The following is a 22,562-nucleotide window of genomic DNA, read 5'->3' as shown; positions in this document are numbered from 1 at the left end:
AGGTATAGGCTATGAATGGGACTCTTAATGCTGCGTTCGATTGCACTCATTGGAAATTACAACTTCCGAGGTAAATGCGTTTCATTGCACAACCTCGGAAAACATGGCCGGCCACAGTGGTGATGTTTGTTTGGATGTCTTTCGAACATCAAAAAGTACTGCTGGGGAAGGATATTAGCTATTTGAGGGAGAGGGAGGGAGCGAGAGAGAAAGAGCAACGCTGCTTCTGAAAAAAGAAAAGTTCCGAGTGTAATCAAGCAACATAAGTGTTCGCATGCATTCACACAAACGCTACAACTGTTTTAATAATATACAATATTTTTATAGGACATTCTTAGTGTTAAAGAAACGTTAAGCAGTTCCCTGAATGAAATATAATTGATTTGACCTGAAAACGATGAGTTTAATACTACTTTTTAGCACTGTTACAATTATCAAACCCAGTGTTAAAATCAAGACGCACCAGCGCTTCAGTTGTAACATCGGACACAGTCCGCTTTCAGTTATATTACTCAAGACCTCTTTTATTAATTGAAAAACTTTAAGTTGTTTTTGATAGCAGACATGTATTTGTACTTTGCCTGAAAATATGACATATGTAGGTAAAACGATCTCTGTGTAGTAGAGTGAAAAGTGAAAAACGTTACAATTGAGGCGGCTCTCCCCTACGTCAGTGCCAGTGGATCGTCGCGGGCCAGATGTGGACCCAATAGATTAACGTGCAATAATTTTCTTATCACGCGTTAACGCCATTAATGGCCCAGCACTAAAAAATACTCACATAACAACTTTCCAATACTTTCCTCTGAACTAAGAAAGATGTAATCTACTTTTAGATGACTATATCTAATCTAAAAGTAAATTAAATATAGTAAGTAAATCATAGCAAAAGTTTGCCAAACATTCCTGAGTATCATGGTAGAAAATCTGTATGAATCTTACCCTGAGCAGAACACAGGCAGATGAGCAAAGCCGACAGAATCAGGAAATGTGAAGAAAAAGCCATGGCCAAATTATCCTGGGCAAAAGCAGACGGCAACTGACACAAGATGCTCAACTCCTAAAGGTTAAAACTGCCCCTCCTGTGTTCATCAGAGCGCACTTGGTCCACTGTGAAGTCACATCAGTGGATTAGCTCTTTGTAAACACCCCCAGGCATGATTAAGGTGTTGAGATATCGAGCATATGATAGGCCTGACTGAGATAAGAAGAACAAGTGTCATACAAAATCATTCATTCACAAAGTTTAATGGCACCTTTACACTCTTTTACAAGTAAATGGCAACATCTTAGTTTTTTTGTAGAGTCATTTTATTGGAAAACTAGGAACGTTGTATTTTTAGTCTAAGGTGCAGGCAGTCCAGACTGATCCCTAAATGTTTGCACCTTTGATCCTCGGTTAAAGGGATAGTTCACCCAAAATTCAAATTTCACTCGTTTTCTACTCACCCTCATGTCATCCCCTCTCTCTCTCGCTCATATATATATATATATATATATATATATATATATATATATATATATATATATATATATATATATATATATATATATATATATATATATGTATGTATGTATGTATGTATGGGTCAACTGAAAAAATGTAACTACTACTGAAGAAGATTGTGTCCATTACCCATGCTTTTAGCTACATGCTAACACGCACACCTGAGACAAAATTTCACAAAGTTCAAACTTTGGTTCCTGAGAATTGAAACTTAGAGAAGTTTCATTCAATATCCATTTCCCAACATAACAAGACCACAGCGCGCTCATCTTGGAACTAGTTCAACAATTCAGTGATGCTGATAAAAACGGTTGGCCAAGATAAGACTGGATGATGGTAACAACATTCATCTTAACGTTGGCACTGACTTGCCATTTTATCATGGCTACTTCATCATGAATCAAATCCATGCAGCATGAAGAAGAACTAAAGCCCTAATAAACTAAATATGATGATGTTATTATTACTGTCATAACAGTAATAATAACTGATTCCATTTTTTTTTTTTAAGTTTTTGAAGTTGATGTTTAATAAGATGTGGGATTTTTTTTTTTTTTTTGCTTTACCTTAAAGGGACGTTGTGTAACTTCTCCTGTTATCTATTCACGAAAATCGATCAATAATCACCCCCATCAACAAACTGAAGTGTTCCGGTAAGCTCTGAATTTGCCGTTCATATCATTCATATCTACATGGAGCGGGTAAGCTCGGTGCTGCTGCCATGTCGTGTCGCCATTGTTCAGTGGTAGCGTGACGGTAGTAAACCACGGAAACTCAGCGGAGACAACGGAGCTGTCGGCTCAGGTCGAGGTGACGTCTGTGAAAAGTCACCGCGGTAACGCAGTGAGGAGGAATGGAGCGTTACACTGATGCTGCATTCACCTGCAGTTGGGCAGACGGCCGTCGGTAACAAACCAGATGTCATTTTATGAATGTATCTTTGTTGTCATTGATGTATGTATCATATATTTTAATTTTTAATCATATATTTTAATCTTTATTTCTGTTTTGTAAGCTATGGTACTGTTAGATTTTTATTATGTTGGTTTTTACTATATAAGTTGTTATTTAATATATTAATAATTCTAAACTTATCTTCTGGAGTTAGACTTCCAGGGTTAGCGGTGGTCCAATTGTTGGCCCTTGGTTTTTTTCGTTTGGGTTGATGGAAATGTTTGGACAAGTGAGTGTTGTTAAAAAAAACAAGAAAATAAATCTCTCTATGGACAGCTACTGTTGTAGCTGTTACATAAAGACACATTTGAAAGAGAAGAGACACTTTAACACAATAAATATCAGATGCTTTAAAGCAGAAGTAAGTGGTCCGGTCGTTTTCGCTAATGCTGCGTTCCAGGCAGGCTTTTGAAATCGTAAATTACAGCTTCAAGTCACAACTTACGACTTTGTAGCGTTCCAGGCAACCCACTCGTGTTTTTCCGACCTGTTTTACCGGTGAAAGTCACTATAACGGCCACTCGTAACTTCCGACCGGTGAACTCCTACCAGATCGAACTGGTACGACTTCACGGTCGGAAAAATACGAGTTTCCTTGAACGCACCATAACAGTCCTCGTCCCTACGTCGCCACATTCACGGCGTCCTTTGGCTGCACACACAGCCCTGCATGCCGTTCTCTCTCCTCATTGGATAAAAACTGTAGGATACGATAAATGTTTTCTCCTTGGCTCAGAGCAGAGCAGAGTGACTGACAGACCCGTGTTTCAGACCAAACACTCTATGTAAGTGATTGCTGTCGGAAGATATAACTATTTAAGACTTATATTAACACAAATATATCACTTACTTCTGCTTTAAGATTTAAAATAAGTAATTTTCTAAAAGGTGACTGACATTTTCTGGCTTGCTTCTCAAGCGCTGCCTTCAAGTACAAAACTGCCAACTGTAGGTTTTGAAGAAACAGTCCAGAGGTTTTACTGTTATATTGATGCATGTCCTCAATAGTCCTCAAACAAGGACAAAGAATTTACAATAGTTAAACATATGACACACCTTATCACAAGGTATCACGCAATGTGGGACAAATGCTGTTTATAGAGGACACAATCCACTGCCTCATAAGGGTCAAAGACCACAGGGTTATAAAATTAGATGATGTGACCACAGAGAAGTAACTTTTCTATCAGAGCCACTTCCACTTCATGTAAATGTTGGTTCGTGTTACCAGAAACGAATGCCTGGTAAGTCATAAATACAGATTATAGCTGCTGTGCAGCAATGGTCCAGGCCAGGCAATTTTTTTGGGGGGGGGCATTTATGCCTTTATGCCTTTATAGATAGTACAGTTGAGACAGAAAGGAAACGGGGAGGCAGAGAGAGGGGGAGTGACATGCAGTAAATGGCGCCCGCGGGACTCGAACCAGGGCCGACTGCAGCGAGGACCGTGCCTCTATACATGGGGCGCCCGCTCTAACCACTACGCCACGCGACGCCCCACCAGGCAATTTTTTTATTGACAAAATTAGGCAATTTTAAAGTGAAAGTTGAACATCCGTAGCATATATGGTTGATCTGTAATGGTTTTATTTTTGAAATGTAGATGCTGTAACACCACCATCAGGACTATTGTCTTATGTTACTAGTTAAGGACATCTGGCATTTTTATATGTTGTCATCCTTGCTGGGGCTTGAACCCACATCCTCTGACACCAAGAAGCAGTTCCTAACTCACTGAGCTAATTGTCTGGAAGTGAGACCTGGTGTGTGGCTTCTCGAATAGAATCAGGGAGCCAGGCAGACAAAAATTGTCAAGATGTCAGAAATTCTGTTATCTAAACAAAACAAATCTGACAATACATCAATTGCATGTTGGTAATTTGTTTTAATTACAGTAAGTGTTTTGAAACATAAGAGAAACTCACTCACATTGACTGGAGTTGTTCCCATGAGACCAGAATTCAGAATGTTCTCAAAATTGTTTGAAATAAAATTCTGATATTTGCTAAACTTAATCAACCACACCCCCAAAATATTCTTGTTTTTTTTTCAGGAAGATTGAAAATGTAGGCTATTTAGCAATAATTGGATGGTATGTTTACAGTTTTACAGTTTTCATGCACTGTAGGCTTAATTTTTGATAAATCAAAAATCTGTGGATCGTTTGTGGAGAACAGTCTGAAGATGCAAGTTTGGTGTAAATTGAGCAAAATTTGTGGGAGCAGGTTTTACAGTTATTGAAAAAAAAAACAGAGTGATGGACTTAATAATTTGTATGAGTTTGAGTGAACAAAAGTGTTAGCAGTATTGGGGCGACATTTTGGTGAAGTTGTAAAACTGTAGCATGTAGCCTACCATTGCTTTGGTAGGAAGGTTTTTAAATTTAAACGCTTATTGTGCTGCCACCAGGAGGAAGAGGAGGAGGGGGGGACCTAGCGATAGCATTAGCTTCATGTCAGTGGTAGCATAGGCTTGGTACCAGTCAAACCAAATCTTGTAATGAAGTTAAAGGGATAGTTCAACATTTTGGCCAATTGGCCCATTGCCATAATCGCTATAGTCATAGCAGTAGGTTCATTACCTTTAATTGTAGGTGTAAGCTATTTTCAGTACGGCGGAGCGCAGCAGCTGGCTGCTCAGAGCTACGCTATGGAGGCTAACGGAATTTCTTGGTTTCCCTCATTAAACTCATCAAATTCTACATCCCAAAACTCCACAGCGCTTTTGTAGACAAGTTGTGACCTGCACAACCACCACGCTATGAGATAATGACGGAACGATACGAAACGGAGCCGTTTTAGAGGTAAATTCATACAAAACCGCTGATGCGCGTTGCGTTCAGGGACAGTTTTTCAGCAAGCAGTCTCCGTATTTACCCTGTATTTACCTCGAAAACGGCTCCGTTTCGTATCGTTCCGTCATTATCTCATAGCGTGGTGGTTGTGCAGGTCACAACTTGTCTACAAAAGCGCTGTGGAGTTTTGGGATGTTGAATTTGATGAGTTTAATGAGGGAAACCAAGAAATTCCGTTAGCCTCCATAGCGTAGCTCTGAGCAGCCAGCTGCTGCGCTCCGCCGTACTGAAAATAGCTTACACCGACAATTAAAGGTAATGAACCTACTGCTATGACTATAGCAATTATGGCAATGGGCCAATTTGCCAAAATGTTGAACTATCCCTTTAAAAAACCATGAGTTAACATCACATGTTATAGGAGCTATGAGAGTTGCTGAACTTTCCACGATGTTTCACAATAAAAGCCTTTTTACAAATGAAATTATTCTGTCATATAGTGCAATGTAAACATACTAAATTGGGAGTTAGTGATTTCTTCTGTTTGTTTGTCAGCAGTTTAAACTGAATCCTAGACTCACTTATCACTTACTTACACAACTTATCGTCCTATCTCTAAGTTACCTTGCCTTGCAAAGGTGCTTAAGACATTGATAAACAATCAACTGAAGGGCTTTCTTTCCACCTTCTCGATACTCAGTCCCCAACAATCAGGATTTAGAGCCAATCACAGTTCAGAGCCAATCACTTCAGCCATCACTCTGGTTACCAATGACATAATCACAGCATTAGACAAGAAAAAACACTGTGCTGCTTTATTTGTTGACTTGTCGAAAGCATTCGATACAGTCGATTATCAAATACTGTTGAATAGTCTACATAACATAGGTTTACATGCTAATGCCTGTGATTGGTTTGCTGACTATTTATCTTCTAGGCGCCAATGTGTAAAGTCTGGTAATTTTTGTTCTGAATTCCTGCCTGTAACCAAAGGTGTGCCACAAGGCTCTGTCCTGGGTCCTGTCCTTTTTACCATTTATATCAATGATATTCTCTCTTCGCTGAATGACTGTCATGCCCATTTGTATGCAGATGACACGATTCTATATTGCATTGCTGACTCTGTACAGTTAGCCACTGAGAAATTGCAGCTCTCATTTAAATTTCTGCAGGAGGCTCTTATTAATTTGAAATTAATATTCTCCAACATACTTTGGGGCTGGAGATTATTCCTACTCTTGCTGATTTTAAATATATGGTGTCTGACCTTTGTAAATCATCCTGCAACTGTTGTTATTAACTGTTATTATGTTCTGCTGCTGCTTGTAAACTCGTCGTCCCTGTAAATGAGGGAAACCTCAGTGACCAACGAGTTAAAATAAAGGTTTAAATAAAAAAAATATAAGATTCATTGCTGTTTTTTACTGTGTTTCACAAACAGCTTGACTTTAACAAGCTTGCACAAATTTAGCCAACTGTTAGATCACGTTCCTGGGGAATTTGCGGCCCCCTGGGTAAATGTTTTCAAAGATAATATTACAGCAGTTTTTAGTTGATTTCTCCTCTCAAAGTTTAATTTGGTTACTTATCTGAAACACCCCATGTCCACCGTACAAGATAGGTAATGTCAGGGGGTAAAGAAATAAGAGCATTATAGCAGAATCAGGATATTTTCTGAAGACTACTTGCAGCCACAGATTTGTGTCTGGCTACTATCACATACAGTTTGATTTTTAAAACAAGAATACAATGTGTCGTTATGATAAATGAAGTCATTTTCCGTGATACACAGGTCAGATGTTTTGGCATCTACCAGTGGTTAGTAAACCAATTTAGAGTTGCATAACTGTCACCAGCTGATCTTCTCTTTTAAATATAAATATAAAAAGTCATGGATGTCATTATGAACAATGAAATGAAATCAGTCCCCGTGGTACACCCTTGTAAATGTTTGGTGTTATCTACAGGTAAGATGACTGGCATCTGCCAGTGGTTAGTAAACCAATTTAGAGTTGCATAACCGTCACTAACTGGGCTGGAGAGCAAAATACAAAATCAACGTGGAAAAAGAGATCTCTTTCTCCCTTCATTGTGCTCCTTATGTGATGTCAAATAGTCAGATCTATCCTCTGTGTGTCTTAAATCCTGTCATGGGCTCCAGCCTGAAGCTGCTTCTGTTCATGAAAACCTTAAAGCTTTTCTTACTGTCAGAGCAAATCTCAGTTAAGTGGACATTTTACAATCTGAACTCACTGTTACCCCTCTTCCACCAACTGCTAGTTTGGAGCCAGAGCCTGATTTAGCACCAGTTCATAGGCCTTGTCCACACGAGCCCGGGTATTTTTGAAACCGTGAACATATGTTCCCGGTTGTATGTCCTGTCCACACGCAACCGCGCTTTTGGAAACCTGAAACCGTGGTTTTTTGAAACCGGAGTCCAGGGTGGGGTTTTCGGCCGGGGTTGGTTTCACCAGGTGCGCGTGGACACTGCAACCGTGATTGTTTTTCTCGTTTACGTCATAGCTGCACACGTGCTGATGTAAACACTGCCAGCCCGCAGAGGTTGTTTGCAGCGGTTTGCAGAAGTTGACGTGAGCTCGCAAAAATGGAGGTGACAAAGTGGATTTTTATCACTTTTTTTTTTTTACATCATCTAAATGTTTTGTATATACTGTATATTTGTAAAGTTTTTCGATGAGAAAAATATAACTAAACGGTCGTCAGGGCGATCCTCTTGTCAGCTCCAAACTCACCCTCAATCACAGACCACAGCTTCACACAGCATCATTTACACTAACAAGTGACGCTACAGATCAGCGGGGGCCGCTGCCGGTGTGTTTTTAAAATTATAGAACTAGCCTATTACAGTAGCGCCGCAGTTTCTTATTCCCCACTTTGTTTGATTGAGAGTTTTTCGGGATGATTTTCATGAATGAACAGGCAAAAGCTTATGTCACTGTCAGACCTACGACGGGAGGGGGGGGGCGCACTGCTGTCATGCAGTGATAAAAAAGAGCCTATGTGGAGATGAACGGAACCAGCCAAAAGCCGAACATTTATTTGTGACGTCCGCGGTCGATATAAAGTGGATATGTTTCATCCATCAATGTTTTGACAGACAACACAACATAATGAGTTGCGCCGCACCAACAGTCATGTGGCTCAGCAGCCAGGTGACGCACACAGCACAAGAGTCAAGACACAGAGCAGCAACATGTGCAGGCTGCTGCAGCAGTGCACGTCAAAGGGACACCGCCGAAAATAAATAATAAATAGCTAAGGCTGCACGTTTTGAAATTGTTTTTGCGCATGTTTTCATCCATAAAATGACCAAAACTGAACACTATAAGTGGATTTCTTGATAACGAATTATTTAAACAGCATTTGTATAGAAATGATTCCGTCCCAAGCCTTTTGATCCATAAGCGGTTTCCACTGTATTTTGATTGGTTAAAACAGCCTTCCACACGTGCATTGCATCACTTGGTAGCGGATTCCACGGTTGCGTGTGTACGGAGTGTTTTTATTACACCAATCGTGTGGACGCGGAGCAAAACTCCGGTTTCAAAAATACCCGGGCTCGTGTGGACAAGGCCTTAGTTTGTTGACCACCTAAGCACCAGCTCTGCTAATTGATGCAAGTGCTGTTGAAGCTGAGTAGCCGAGCTACAGCACTGTGGCTAACATCAAAAAATCTAAATATCTTGTCATCAAAACGATTTGTTGTTTGTGCCATTTCTTTTTTTGGCCGGTTTCGAGCTGAGAATGAATGCTAGTGAGACAATCGTATGCGTGAATCGTATGTATTATGTAGACAGTTTGTTCAGTCCCGGTGTGTATAGCTTCTCTATCTTCTTTTTTCCCCCACTCATCACATGACATGTCTGGTGACCTGTGCATTTATTTAAGCAGGTGTGAGGGGTATGAAGGGCTGAGACACCCGAAACGTTACTTGGTGTTGACATTAAAACTGTCACGGGAGCTAAACTAGTGTGCGGTCTCCTTTTTTCTTCACCTGTCTCTCCCTTTGTGGACCTGCACCTAGCCTCACGTTTTTTGGGGATGTGCGTGTTTTTTGTTTCTACTAAGTCTAGTTTTAGTCAGTTTTAGTTTAAAAAGAAAAACGACCACTAGGGGTCACTTTTTCCTCTTAATTTGACCATAACTTTCAGTATATTGCAGCAAATGGCATGATTTTTGCTTACAAACCTTATTTTTACATACAATTTGAAAATATGATTTCGAAATTTTCAAAAGGTCAATATTACAAATTTACTACCCTTTAGCGGTATTGGTGGCTGTTTTTGGCAACTAACTTTGACTGCTGTAAAAATATATCAGATAAATATTTTTTTCAAATTTTTTTGCATAAATCTGTTAATCAACTTCAGTCTTGATGAAAACTACTAAATATTTTTTTTTAAATCAAAATTTTAACCCTTTGAATGCCAATTTAAAAAATGTAGTCACTGATATGGGAAAAAAATACACCCAAAATGAGCTATTTTCAATATAAAAAGTGATCGGACAAAGAATTTTTTTTTCATGTTATCACAGTCTTGGACATGTCTTAGATTAGTAACATCAATGACTTTAAAAAAAACTTCCTTTTCTGGTATTAGTGGCTGTTTTTGCCCCATTGACTCCCATTATAACCACATGTTTTGAATGCAGAGACATGGCACTATATAAATATAATTTTTACAGTCAGGGTGATCAACCCTGTTCAGAAGGGATCAAATTAGGTAATTTTACTGTTGATCACCTAGTTCACCCATTTACCCATTACATAGGCCTGTTGTATTACTAGCCTAGTTTCTGTATCTGTATAATGGAGTTTATGAGCATATTTGTAGTACACTTTTCCATCTTTCTATAAAAAATCTACTCAGAATCAGATTTATGAAAATCTGATTCTGAGTAAACACCCGTCAGCGCTGTGGAACGGCTGCACCACTCTAATCATAAGCATTTCCACCGGGCACACCGCGGCACGTCTCAGCAGAGTCCCAGCAGCGTCATTCTATTTTTGACTGTTGCTAAATCGTGTGTGTAAAACGCACAGCCCTACCACTAACATTTATGTCCATTCTCATCTCGTCGTCTCGTCATATTGTAGTCATTAAAGAGCCATGTTCATCTCGTCACCGTCTCGTTATCGTCATGAAAAAAAGGGGCGTCAACAAAATAATTTTGTTGACATCATTGACGAAAACAACACTGAAATCAGCAGATGTTGGTTCAATCACATTCTGTTTCCACATCACTTGATGTCTCAACCCCCGTGACCTCAATTAGAAAAGGTTTCCACCTATTAGATTGCATTCAGTTTAAGGAGAGAGAACAAAGTTTAAATTTTATTTTTGATGTCAAATGTGTACACAGTGGACTGGACCTTGGTAAATGAAACTCCACCATATTGAGAAGAGACATTCACAGTCTTTTTTTTTTAAGTATATTTTTGGGGTTTTGTGCATTTAATGTACAGGAGAGTTGAGAGAGAGACAGGAAATGGGAGACAGAGAGGGGGGTATGACACGCAGGATAGGGCAGCTCGGCGCGGGATTCAAACCAGGGTTGTCTGCAGTAAGGACTATAGCCTCAACACATGGGGTGGGTGCTCTACCAACTGAGCTGAACACCGCCCCAGACATTCACAGTCTTAACCTTTAGATTCAGCTCCTTTAAACCTCTTGTGCTTGTACCACGTGAGCAGATGTTTCACTTAGCCTATTTTAATGTAGAAATAATCAGTGGTGGACCATTTCAATCACTGAGTGCATCTTGCTGTCCAAAATATGGATCTGTTGGTTGCTGTCTAATCTCTTCCAATCTCTAAACAGAAAACTCCATAAAACACCACAGAACTGTTTCCTGTACAGATACTGGTAGAAGAAGCTGGTTTGTGTTTATGTTATGTGCTGCCCTCTGGTGGTGGAGGATAAAGTCTGTGCAGTTTATTATAGAAGAGCAGGGGTAGTGTTATGGCGCATTTCCACTAGCACGGCTCGGCTCGATACGGCTCGGCACGGCTCGGCTCGGCTCGGTTTGGTTGTGTTTCCATTACAACTGAGTATCACTAGTGCCGCCATGACGTCATTTACACGGCGCCGAGCAACGCTCTAAACTCTGTAAATATATAACTTTAGCAACATTTGAAACATTTTCAGGCGAGAAAGTAGTCGTTTAGATCCCCAACGTGTTGAAAATCTGACTAAATACCAGCTGTTTACAATTTTGTTTCGACGAAGTCGGCGTTACTAAAGCTAGCCGTAGTGAGCAACGCACTTCCGGTTATTTTCACAAAATAAAACACCCGTTGCCTTTTATCATAAGGAAAGCCATCACGATAGAATTGGTGCTTTTACTTTGTAAACAGGAAGTGAACCTACCCTCGCTGTAGCTAGCTTTAAACCGCCGTTTTGACTGCTCTCGTCCCGTTAACGGCATTTAACCGTTCAATATGCCTTACCGGAGAGTCTGGCCAGCTCTGAGATCGGCCTGGTTCATTGTAAAACATTTATTTATTAATGTAAATGTGGTGTATTCTGTGCGTACAGACCCCAAGGCAGTGCTGCTCTTGTGTCTAAACCACAAACAAACTTCTGCTACAGCCACAATTGTTAGATTTCATCAATGAGACCAACATTTATCCCCTAAAAACAGTTTAACCAGCCGGTGGTAAACCTCTAAAAGCCATCGGGTAAGTTAATTAGCGGTCGTTTTCTCCACCGGGGCGAGGCTCGTAGGCTGGCCGGCGGAGCACGTCAGGAGCCGGGCTGCTGCGGTCGCTGCTCGGACCTGGAGCTTCACTTCTCCAAAAAACATCGGGGCAGCCGTCGTTTGGATAAACTAACCGCACATTGGGGATCTAAAGAGTTACTTTCTCGCATGAAAAATATTAAAACTTAATAAAGTCACGTAGACAATAACCATGGAGGTATTATGGTAATAACAGGCTTCAGCAGGAACATTTCTGTTGTCGGTCGTCGCTTCCAGTGACGACACTCATCGGCCAATCAGTGGAAGGCAGTCGGCTGACGTCACATTTTAGTAACGCTTCGGCTCGCTTGGAACCAGGGCTGAGGTGATACCAAAAGTGTACCTGGTTGCAGGTACTACGTGCTAGTGGAAACACGCAAATAGCGCGCCGAGTCGAGCCGAGCCGTGCTAGTGGAAATGCGCCATTAGAGCTGAGGTGCTACAGCACACTGAGGAGGAAAAGACAATGAAACATGGGTAACCCTTTTTTTTTTTTTTTTTTTTTTACAGTACACTAATTACTGGGTATTTACCATAGACTGTATCCAGTAACTGCATGGTAAGAAAAACGTGCTACTAGGTAATTACTACTGGTAATAAGAAGGTAAGTACAATGAAACTATGGGGGGAAAGTACTGGGCATTTACCTGGTAACTGTTTAGTAAATTTATGTGTTGTTGGGTTATAAGCAGGTAGCTAAATTCCCGTAATTACTGCAGGTGCTGATGTGGTCTCAGCAGGCTGTGATGTTGATTTGGTTTTTCTAGAAATAAATATTTTCAATACATTTCATCTGGTCTTACTATTACCTTTATTGAAAAAATATTTGATTGTTAGCATTGTATTGTAATAAGTTCTTCTGTATTTAATAGTTAGACAGTATCTGGTATAATGATGCTCTGTCTCTGGTGTTCAGTAGCCTATTTATCGGCCCAAAGATGGTAAAATGTGCTAAAGAAATTAAAACTGTGATTGAAAACATTTAGAAAAAAATAACCCTCCCTTTTACTGTTGATGCTTCACAAACAGGCCTTACGTCTGACTGGAGGGACATTGCTCCATTATTTCTCTCCTCACAGCTCCACCTTGTGGATCAAGAAGGTAATTACAACAAAAATGACTGACGTTTTAAAAAACCAAGCCTATTTTCTAGGCCTTTTCTCGAAAATTGCATATCCATAATAAAATGAGTATATCTCTGCAACCACAAGGTCTATTTGAATACTTTTGGTGTCATAGTAAAAGGGAAAAATGAGAAATTGCTGAGATGTGTTAATGTCAGTATATGTGTTACTGGTGAAGAGTAAATGAAGATGACACATAGAAAAAATTAAATAAATGTAATGTTCGCCCCCCAAAAAATCATAGCCTATTTTGGATGAGTGTCCTTCAGAATGATGCTGCTAAAGCTCAAAACCTCTATCAAATGATTGTACAATGTATGAACATTATCTCAGCAGTGGTTGATTCTGATAAAGTGAAGCAGGACAAAATTATTGAGATTTTACTACAAAATATTCAGGTGAGCTTTCCAAAATGTCCATTTTTGGCACAGCTTGGAAACACCTGCCACTATAAACCATTGTTTAATCTTTATTTTCACACAATTTGCATAGACTAACTGAAAAAGAATCAACCGGGACTAAATAACAACTACTTTCTAGGCCCTCTGTGTCCCTCTGCGTAAAGCTGCACTGAGAGCAGCTTATTTGGGTGCAGTTACGCCTGGCTCTATCTCTGCAGCGGATTGGTTGATTCGAGTGATTGACAGCTCATTCGAACAGTTAGAGCCAATAGAATGAGGCTATACCCACGTTGATGTGATTGACAGTACTGGGAGCCAATCAGAATCAGCAGAATCCCGACGTGTGATGCGCAGGCTGTTTGGTGCTCGCAAAGGTTCCCCCGGGTCCGGGTTGCGCCCAGACCGATTTAGATGTAACACCGTTCAAACTGGAAATATTGTGGATTTACTCAAAACAAACTTTTCACAGCAAAACAGCAAAGGTAAAAGGAAATTTACAACCATGTTTTGGCCAAGCAGTGTCTGTGTTTGCTCGACTTTGCTCGTTGTTGTCTTCTCTCTCTGCCGTGCTTCTGTGTAGCTTCTGTGTAGCCGCGGTTGCTACGTAACGTCCCAATCTTTGTAGCCAGCTCTTTCATATGAGCGGTAGCTGATGTGTTTTGCATAATGTACAGTAGTATACTAGCCAGAAATGTGGCAACTGGGTCTACACAGAGGTGCTTCATGAAGTTTGATATTTAGTTGTTTATTTGAGTAGTGTTTGGGCTGTGTTTGGGGCATATAAACATGGTTTTTACACGTTGTAGGCCAGCTTCTACTGTTTAATTTGATGTAAAATATGACTATATTCTTTCATAATTAGTGGAGTTGAGGCTCTGTGGTTGTTGCAACCAGACAATTTGTTTTTACCTCACTGATTTTCCACATCACTGCATTTGATATGGAACATTATTGGGTACTAATATGATAGACCCAGCTCCTTATTCACTCTATGGAGAAGTTGGATTTCACAGAGAAGTTTTGTGTTATAAATTCAATCTTTACCATTTAAATCATTGTATAACTTGGTTCTACCAACAAGGTCATCTATTGTATTCCCTATAGTTTGTTAGCCACATTGGATGAAATCCTCAATTGACTCAAATGAGTAAATGGAAATGTGACATCTCTGTTACCTCTGTCCCAGACTATCAAACAGCTTCATTTTCACCTGATAACAATCAGCGAAGATGACTTAAGAAAGAGCCAAAAAATTGAGACCACAGGCCAGACAGTTGAGTTTAAAAAGTGAAACTGCAAAATGGTGAGTGAAGCTACTGCCTCTTCACAGGTGAAAGGATAAAGGCAGAGTTCGTATATCATTCACTTGGAGAGCAGCGAAGAGATTTTATGGATCTGAAGAGACTGGCAGCAGTGATCTTTACAGTGCAACACACCTCCATCACACATAAAAACACACAGCACACATTAGTGAGATTTGTGACTTATATTTCAACATTTTACAAAAAAGAAATGTTCAGCCTTACACGTTTTAAAGGACTGATGTGTTCATATGCAAAGGTGAAAAAAGTATTTATCCTCTTTAATGTTTCTGTTTCAGTCTTTCTTACAGTGATTAGGTTCCTCCTATAGTCATTACATTCAGTGCAGTGTTTCTTGCTGTGCACTGATTAGTTTATTATGCAGTGAGCTGTTAAATAAATGATTAAATATTGTATATAAATACATGAATTCAGCTTGAATGACTCATTTTGAGACAGAAACTTCTCTATATAACAACCAAAGCTTTTTATTTAGATAAAGTGCAAGAAAATCATAACGACCACAGCAGCTGTCATCGTGCAAAATCACAATATACTGTATATTCTTTTTGTTCATTCTGTGTTTTATTTTAAGGCTGTTCTACACTCCAGTCTCTTTCTGCCTCAGATTTTTATCCTCATTGGCTGACAGAGACGAATGGCTGTACTGAACAAAACGAGAGTAACTTCAGGTTGGGAGCTTATTTGCCCAGTAAACACAACCAGTGTGTGTTTTATGAGGTCGTGAGATACTCACGTTGTCTCAATGTCAACAGTCGTCTGCTCGTCTGCACAGTCGTCTGCTACATAAGTATATTATGTAGCATGAACAGTTTGTGATGTGAGGTCATTATCAGCTGCCGTTTCACTGGCTTGTTTATGTCACAATGGTTTATCCCATAATTTACAACTTATTGAACTAGGGAGCAGTTGGAAAAAGAAAGAGCCTGAGAACTGAACTGAGTCTGTTAAAGGTAACACATCTCAAAATTACAAATTACAACACCACCACTGAATACAGCCTCATAAATGAGCAACTGAAGCTGAACAGGGGTTTTCTATAGAACCACAAATACACAGTATAGCAGCACTTTGGCTGCTCAGTTTTCAATAAATAAATCAAACAGTAATACATGTCGCTGATAGGGATAGTGCAGTAAGTAGTCATCAGTTTAAAACAACAAAGTTAAAGCTGGGTCAGTTTTCAGGCGTCCCAGGATGTCCTGATCTGAGGCCTCCTCACCGTCATCTGTGGATGTAGAAACAAAGAAGGAATTATTGACATGACCAAACCTTCGATACGATCAAACACCACTGAACACTGATCTTCTGTGATTGATTCACTGACCGGCAGGTTGGTGGGGGACTCTCTCTGGGGCAAAGGCAGGCTGTAGGCAGGTGTAGGTCTGGCTGATGCTTCATTTGTGAATGAAGGGTTTTGATAATGTCCTAAAAACAGAACAACAGTAAGTGCTTTTTAGAGATTTCTGCCTAGGTTTGTAAAGTGAGGACAGTATCAGAGTTATTAAGAGAGAGTTTTGACTAAGAATAAGTGATTGTATCTGTAGTTGATACCACATTATTACATCCGTGCTCAGTAATTATTACTGCATTAAATACATACCAGCATTGTGTGTGCTTGTTGAGCTGTTGGGTCTTGGCCATTCAAATTCCTCATCCATCCACTCATTCACCAACTTCTTTTTCTTGTCCTTGCTCCTGCAAAAAAAAAAGAGGACATTTCGTTAGCAAAATGTCAAACGTCAGCAAATGATGTTTGGCTGTTCGCTGGGGTTGTTGATCCGGTATACATGGGTAGGATTGGAGAAGACCTATGACCAAGTTTTTTTGGAGGATTTGCTGGTGGCACTGCAGCAATATGGGACTCAAGGGTCGTTGCCATGAGTTATCCTGATTCCTGTATGACCAAAGCGAGAGTTGCGTCCATGTTTTAAAGCAAAAAGTCAAACACATTGTGGTCCAGGATTGTCCCTTGTCAGCAATCCAGCTTGCGATTTTTATGGACAGTCTCTTTAGTCCACTATGGCTCTTCAGAGACGCTAACACAGGACGATATCCCGAAGCCCTTCGGTCATCTGTCATCTGAATGTTCTAAAATTATGGAACAACCTACCCATTCATTTCAAATGTGCCCCAACATTATCTTTTTAAAAAGATCTCAAAACATCCCATTTTAGCTATGCCTTTCAGTGTGTGTTTTCATTGGGTTTTTTGTATTATTGTTTTTATTTTATTATAAATCTAAAAGAACCTCACTAACCCCATGCTTTATGATATTATGTTTTATACTAACAGTAAATAATGTCAGTGTAGAGCTTACTGTGTTTGCTTGTGTTTGTTCAGCAGTATGTATGCAGTCAGGGCTGCCACAGTCACCAACAGACAGAGAAGGGTCACACTTAATCCTGCGTAAAAAGGAGTCTTCCCTATAGGGAGGCTGCAGTCATCGCCCAGGTACCAGGTGGAATCTACAGAATGGCATCTGGAATAGAAGAAAGGAGTAAACAAAAGTTAACAAGCTGCACTAAAAAACTATGAGTAATTGTAATTTCATGATTTGTCTCCTTGCGTGTATGCGACAAGCCCAAATAGGTAGAAAACGTAAAAGACTATCTATAGCCTCAAATTCAGCAAAAATCATCAGTTTTTCAAAGCATCAAAGTGATAACACAGTCAGCTTACTCGCAAAGGGGTCCCGTCTGCTTGAACACTCTGCATTGTCCCTTATTGTAGCATCTTTTATGACTTGGATGCAAATGGCTACATACAGTCACACAGGCCAAGCCTCCATCATGAGGCACAGCTTCGTAGAGGTCAGCGAGATCTGGATCTTCTGACGACCTGTCACACAGAGCTGGAGAGAGAAACAATTTTGATGTTAAATTCAAACCTGATAAAATGATAACATGTTGCTGAATTCCAGCAACAGAATTCACTATTTGGAGAAGCTTGCTATTTATATGAGCAGGCTGTTATACGTATCAGACCCTTGTGGTCCAAAATTAAAGCAGAAGTAAGCGGAATATTTGTGTCTTAAATAGTTATATCTTCCGACAGCAATCACTTACATAGAGTGTTTGGTCTGAAACACGGGTCTGTCAGTCACTCTGCTCTGCTGTAAGCCAAGGAGAAAACTTTTCTTGTATCCTACAACTTTTATCCAATGAGGAGAGAGAACGGCATAAAGGGGCGGTCATCTCTGTGTGTGCAGCCAAGGGATGCGCGTGAATGTGGTGACGTAGGGACGAGGGCGGGGACTGCTAACTCCATCGGCTGACAAGAAGTTAGCCAAAACGACAGGATCGCTTACTTCTGCTTTAATTAGACTTGCTGGGCCATTCAAACAAAAAGATGTCTCAAAAGAAAATTGGATTAAGGATTTGTAAATTGCAGTATTTCACCCAGGTCACTGCTGAGGACATCACACTGAGGTGCTAAAATATCATGAACCTTTACTAAAAAGTGAGGTCAGACTTACCGTCCGTATCCACTTCACCTTTAGCCACAGTGGGTGGAGTGGTGACATTAAAAGGGCAGTCTGGTCCTGAAGATTCTAAAGACAAACAATTTTTGATCACAGGAAGAAAAAAAAAGTTTCTAACATAAACTTATAATTGTTCTGATCAAGCTCTTATTTAAACTTGGAGCTTAACTTTTATTCAGAGCTCATGTGCAGAGCATTCTGTTTAAAGTTATATACCAATCAATTTTCTTGTCTTACCTGTGCAATCAACCAGATTGTTAACAGCGTCCTTCACTTCTTCAAAGACCTTGTCATATATTTCATTTGAGGTGGCGTTGTTTGGAACCGCCAAGACCACATTGTGTGCGACACTGACGCTGAGACAGAAAGAGTTTCAAAAAAAATTTTGAGATTCAAAACATGTAACACATGCTATTGAGAGTACTGACATGTCCATCATGTGTTAAAAGGTTGTTGATGGGTGATCATTTCCCTCATTCAGACAATTTGATAATCAAGCATGGCAGGGTTTCTCCTCCATTCTACCAGGCAGGTCCAATGGGTCAGCCAAACTCCCATGAATGATATGTTTACCAGTAGTAAAATACTAAATAACTTATGCTGCCTTCACCTACATCAGGATTAAACCACTATGAAAATAAGGCCTATTGCTTCTACAAGAGGCTGCAACATGTGAAGTGTCAGATTACTGGATTTGGACCAGTGTTAGATCAACCCTAACCCTAAAGGTGTCTGTGCTCCAATTACCCTTCTTCTCTTGCTGAGACTTTAGCCACGACTTCATATGATGATCTCATCTGAAATAAAGATACAATTAACAGTTAGTGTTAACATCTAGTATTGATATCCACTGATCTCTGGTTTAACATCCTGCAGTGAAGGTGTTTGAATGTCCTCACCTCTTCCATGTGGTTTTCTGACAACCTGACTGAAGAAGCTCCACGGCTAAGAAAAAGAAAGGAGAGCAGAAATAAATAGATAATTCGCCTCCCAGGATGGTTGTTTCTGCATTTAGAATACAGTGTTAATGGTAAGTACTTTACCTGACGTTAGTGACTATCACTTCTTTAAAGTTTTGTATGCTGTTGTTGTAATATGGCGTCATCTGAATGAGTGAAAACAGGACACGAAGTTAAAGGGATAGTTCACTCAAAATTGAAATTTCACTCATTATCTACTCACCCTCATGTCGACTAAGGGCTGGGAGAAGTTTCAGAGTTTTCCGTGGCTTCTCTGAGTTACAGTGGGGCTCCATCCAGCACACCATATAACGGTTGCAAATGGATACCAACTGTCTTTGTGACAAAAAGACACACCAAAAAACATCCAAATACCTCCATAGTGCTCTTATGTAATGTCTGCCTTGTATTGAAGCCCCGAAATGCGAAATTGTTAAAAAAGAAAATTAAATAAGTCTATATTTCAAGCTTGTTTGTAGCAGAAGCTCCTCTTCCTGGTCCATCCAAATCTCGCGAGACATTACATACGAGCACTATGGAGGTATTTGGATGTTTTTTGGTGTGTCTTTTTGTTATGAATTGGTATCCGACCATTTTCAACCGTTATATGGACATGCACTGCTACGCCGAGATCCCCTGTAACCAGGGGTTAATTTGTGCCGGATCCTGCCGGAACAAGATCCAGCACTTCTTAACTTTGGCCTCCCTGTGTTCCGGTACTTATTTGGGCAGATCCGGCACATCTCATAAAAAAAAACGTTTTAAAAATGTTTAAAATAAAATAATAATATGTATTTATTAATTTACAGAACAAATCCCCATAATTCCATGTTGTTTATAGATTTAACGTCATTTGAAAGAGTCGGAGATCTGTTGAAGTTGACGCACTGATCGGTATAGTTTCGCTTTTACCGCGTGCGCACTGCTGCACTCGCCATTCTCTCTCTCTCTCTCTCCACCCCTCTCTGCCTGTGTGTGTGTGTGTGTGCGTGCGTGCGTGTGCATGTATTTATGTATGCGTGCGTGCGTGTGCGTGTGTGTGCCGCGCGCGCCAATAACGGCGAAAGAGCGAGATGAATGAACGGAACGATATTGCCGAAAAATCTAATCGTGGCGGACGTAATTTATTTGAAACTGTGGGAAACAGTGGCCGGAGCAACAGGCGGGGACCCTGGCATCAGCCCGCTGACAGCAGGGAGATTCAGAAGAAGAGGAGAGCGCAGTGAGTGGAGAGTAGTGTGGGACGTCCAGCGGCAGGTCAGGGATGAGATGCACAACTGTTTGGACAGCAGCTCAGTTCAAGCTGAAGCAGACTTACTATCCCTGGCTTCTTATGGAAAATTCAGGTTTTGCTGCACAACTGAGCTGAGCATACTGTCTATTAATAGGCTGCCGTCCCAGTCTTTGAATAATAGAAAGATTTGTGTGATTTATTATAAGCTCTTTTTTTTGTTTGTTTTGACGTGTTGAGAAAATTCCTGCCTGTGGTGATGTGGGCATTTGCCTGTGCTGTACAGAGTAGGCTATAGCCTATATTTGAAATTGAGGCTTGTGTCCCACAGCATGGCTTGTCCACCGTCATCGCCGTCATCGCCCCCCCCCCCCCCCCGCCGTGCGCCGCATACGTTCCGGGACCTGTCCCGTCTCGTCATCCCTGAGCTGTCATATGTACTTTGCGTTCCGGCACCTCATGATTTACAAATTAGGCACTGCCTGTAACTCAGAGAAGCCACGGATAACTCTGAAACTTCTCCCAGTCCTTAGTCGACATAAGGGTGAGTAGATAATGAGTGCAATTTGAATTTTGGGTGAACTATTCTTTTAACTTTTTTACAGTGAAATTCAAATCATGGCATAGCGATAAGTGTATGATAAATTTATAGGCTTGGTATGTTGCTGTAATCCAACTCGTGATATTTAATCTACCTTATCAGTGAAGTTTCCAACAAACTCTTTGTATTGAGGTGTTTGTGGGTTTTTATAGTTTTCGTCAAATGGCTCATCGATCACCATGTTAACCTCCACAGGCCTGTCGACTGTTTCTGCAATTAGAGTAAAATATATTGTAAAACATGAAGGACAAGTTACAAGAAGTACAAGAACTGACTGCGAAAATTGTGCTCTGTGACATTTAGTGGAGATTAAAAGTGACAGAGACATGAACTAACGTTACCTGGCTTAACAGCTTCAACAAACTGGCAAATATCTCCACTGAATCCAGCAACACACAGACAGATTATACCATTGAAAGTTCCGCCATTTTGACACTGGAGTGGCTTTATTGTTGTGACTGATGTGGTAGGCTGTGATGTTACTGCAGTGGGTGGACCCGCCGTTGTTCCGGCAGTTGTTGGGGTAGCTGTTGACGGTGGCGGCGTTGCGGTGGTTGGACCCGCCGTTGTTCCAGCGGTTGTTGGGGTGGCTGATGATGGCGGAGTCGTTGCGGTGGTTGGACCAGGTGTTGTTCCAGCAGTTGTTGGGGTGGCTGTTGACGACGGAGTCATTGCGGTGGTTGGACCAGGTGTTGTTCCAGCAGTTGTTGGGGTGTCAGTTGCTGGCAGTGTCGTTGCGGTGGTTGGACCAGGTGTAGTTCCAACAGTTGTTGGGGTGGCTGTTGACGATGGCGTTGTTGCAGTGGTTGGACCCGCTGTTGTTCCAGCAGTTGTTGGGGTACCTGTTGACGACGGAGTCGCTGCGGTGGTTGGACCCGCTGTTGTTCCAGCAGTTGTTGGGGTACCTGTTGACGACGGAGTCGCTGCGGTGGTTGGACCCGCTGTTGTTCCAGCAGTTGTTGGGGTGCCAGTTGTAGGCAGCATTGTTGCGGTGGTTGGACCAGGTGTTGTTCCAGCAGTTGTTGCGGTGATTGGACCCGCTGTTGTTCCAGCAGTTGTTGGGGTGCCAGTTGCAGGCAGCGTCATTGCGGTGGTTGGACCAGGTGTTGTTCCAGCAGTTGTTGCGGTGGATGGACCCGCCGTTGTTCCAGCAGTTGTTGGGGTGGCTGATGACGGCAGAGTCGTTGCGGTGGTTGGATCAGGTGTTGTTCCAGCAGTTGTTGGGGTGCCTGATGACGGCGGAGTCGTTGCGGTGGTTGGACCAAGTGTTGTTCCAGCAGTTGTTGGGGTGCCTGATGACGGCGGAGTCGTTGCGGTGGTTGGACCAGGTGCTGTTCCAGCAGTTGTTGGGGTGCCTGTTGACGACGGACTCGTTGCGGTGGTTGGACCAAGTGTTGTTCCAGCAGTTGTTGGGGTGCCTGTT

General features: G+C 41.1%; 1 protein-coding gene across 1 annotated transcript; it reads right to left on the bottom strand.

Moving 5' to 3' along the window:
• Nucleotides 1-16,233: 16,233 nt before the first annotated feature.
• On the bottom strand, nt 16,234-21,284 carry LOC146968785 (mucin-3A-like; the record flags this gene model as incomplete). Its single annotated transcript, XM_085759317.1, has 10 exons — nt 21,234-21,284; nt 19,392-19,453; nt 19,248-19,293; nt 19,096-19,145; nt 18,586-18,704; nt 18,343-18,402; nt 17,547-17,718; nt 17,185-17,346; nt 16,468-16,562; nt 16,234-16,292 (listed from the first exon to the last, which is right to left on the bottom strand). Coding segments are annotated over exons 2-10 (825 nt in total), but the record flags the coding sequence as incomplete, so codon positions are not given.
• Nucleotides 21,285-22,562: the final 1,278 nt, after the last annotated feature.

This window comes from Trachurus japonicus, chromosome 18 (assembly GCF_045865225.1).
Source record: "Trachurus japonicus isolate A0001 chromosome 18, Traja_1.0".
NCBI lineage: Eukaryota > Metazoa > Chordata > Actinopteri > Carangiformes > Carangidae > Trachurus > Trachurus japonicus.
The sequence above is the reverse complement of the archived record's forward strand: the minus strand, read 5'-3'. Positions and strand labels throughout refer to the sequence as shown.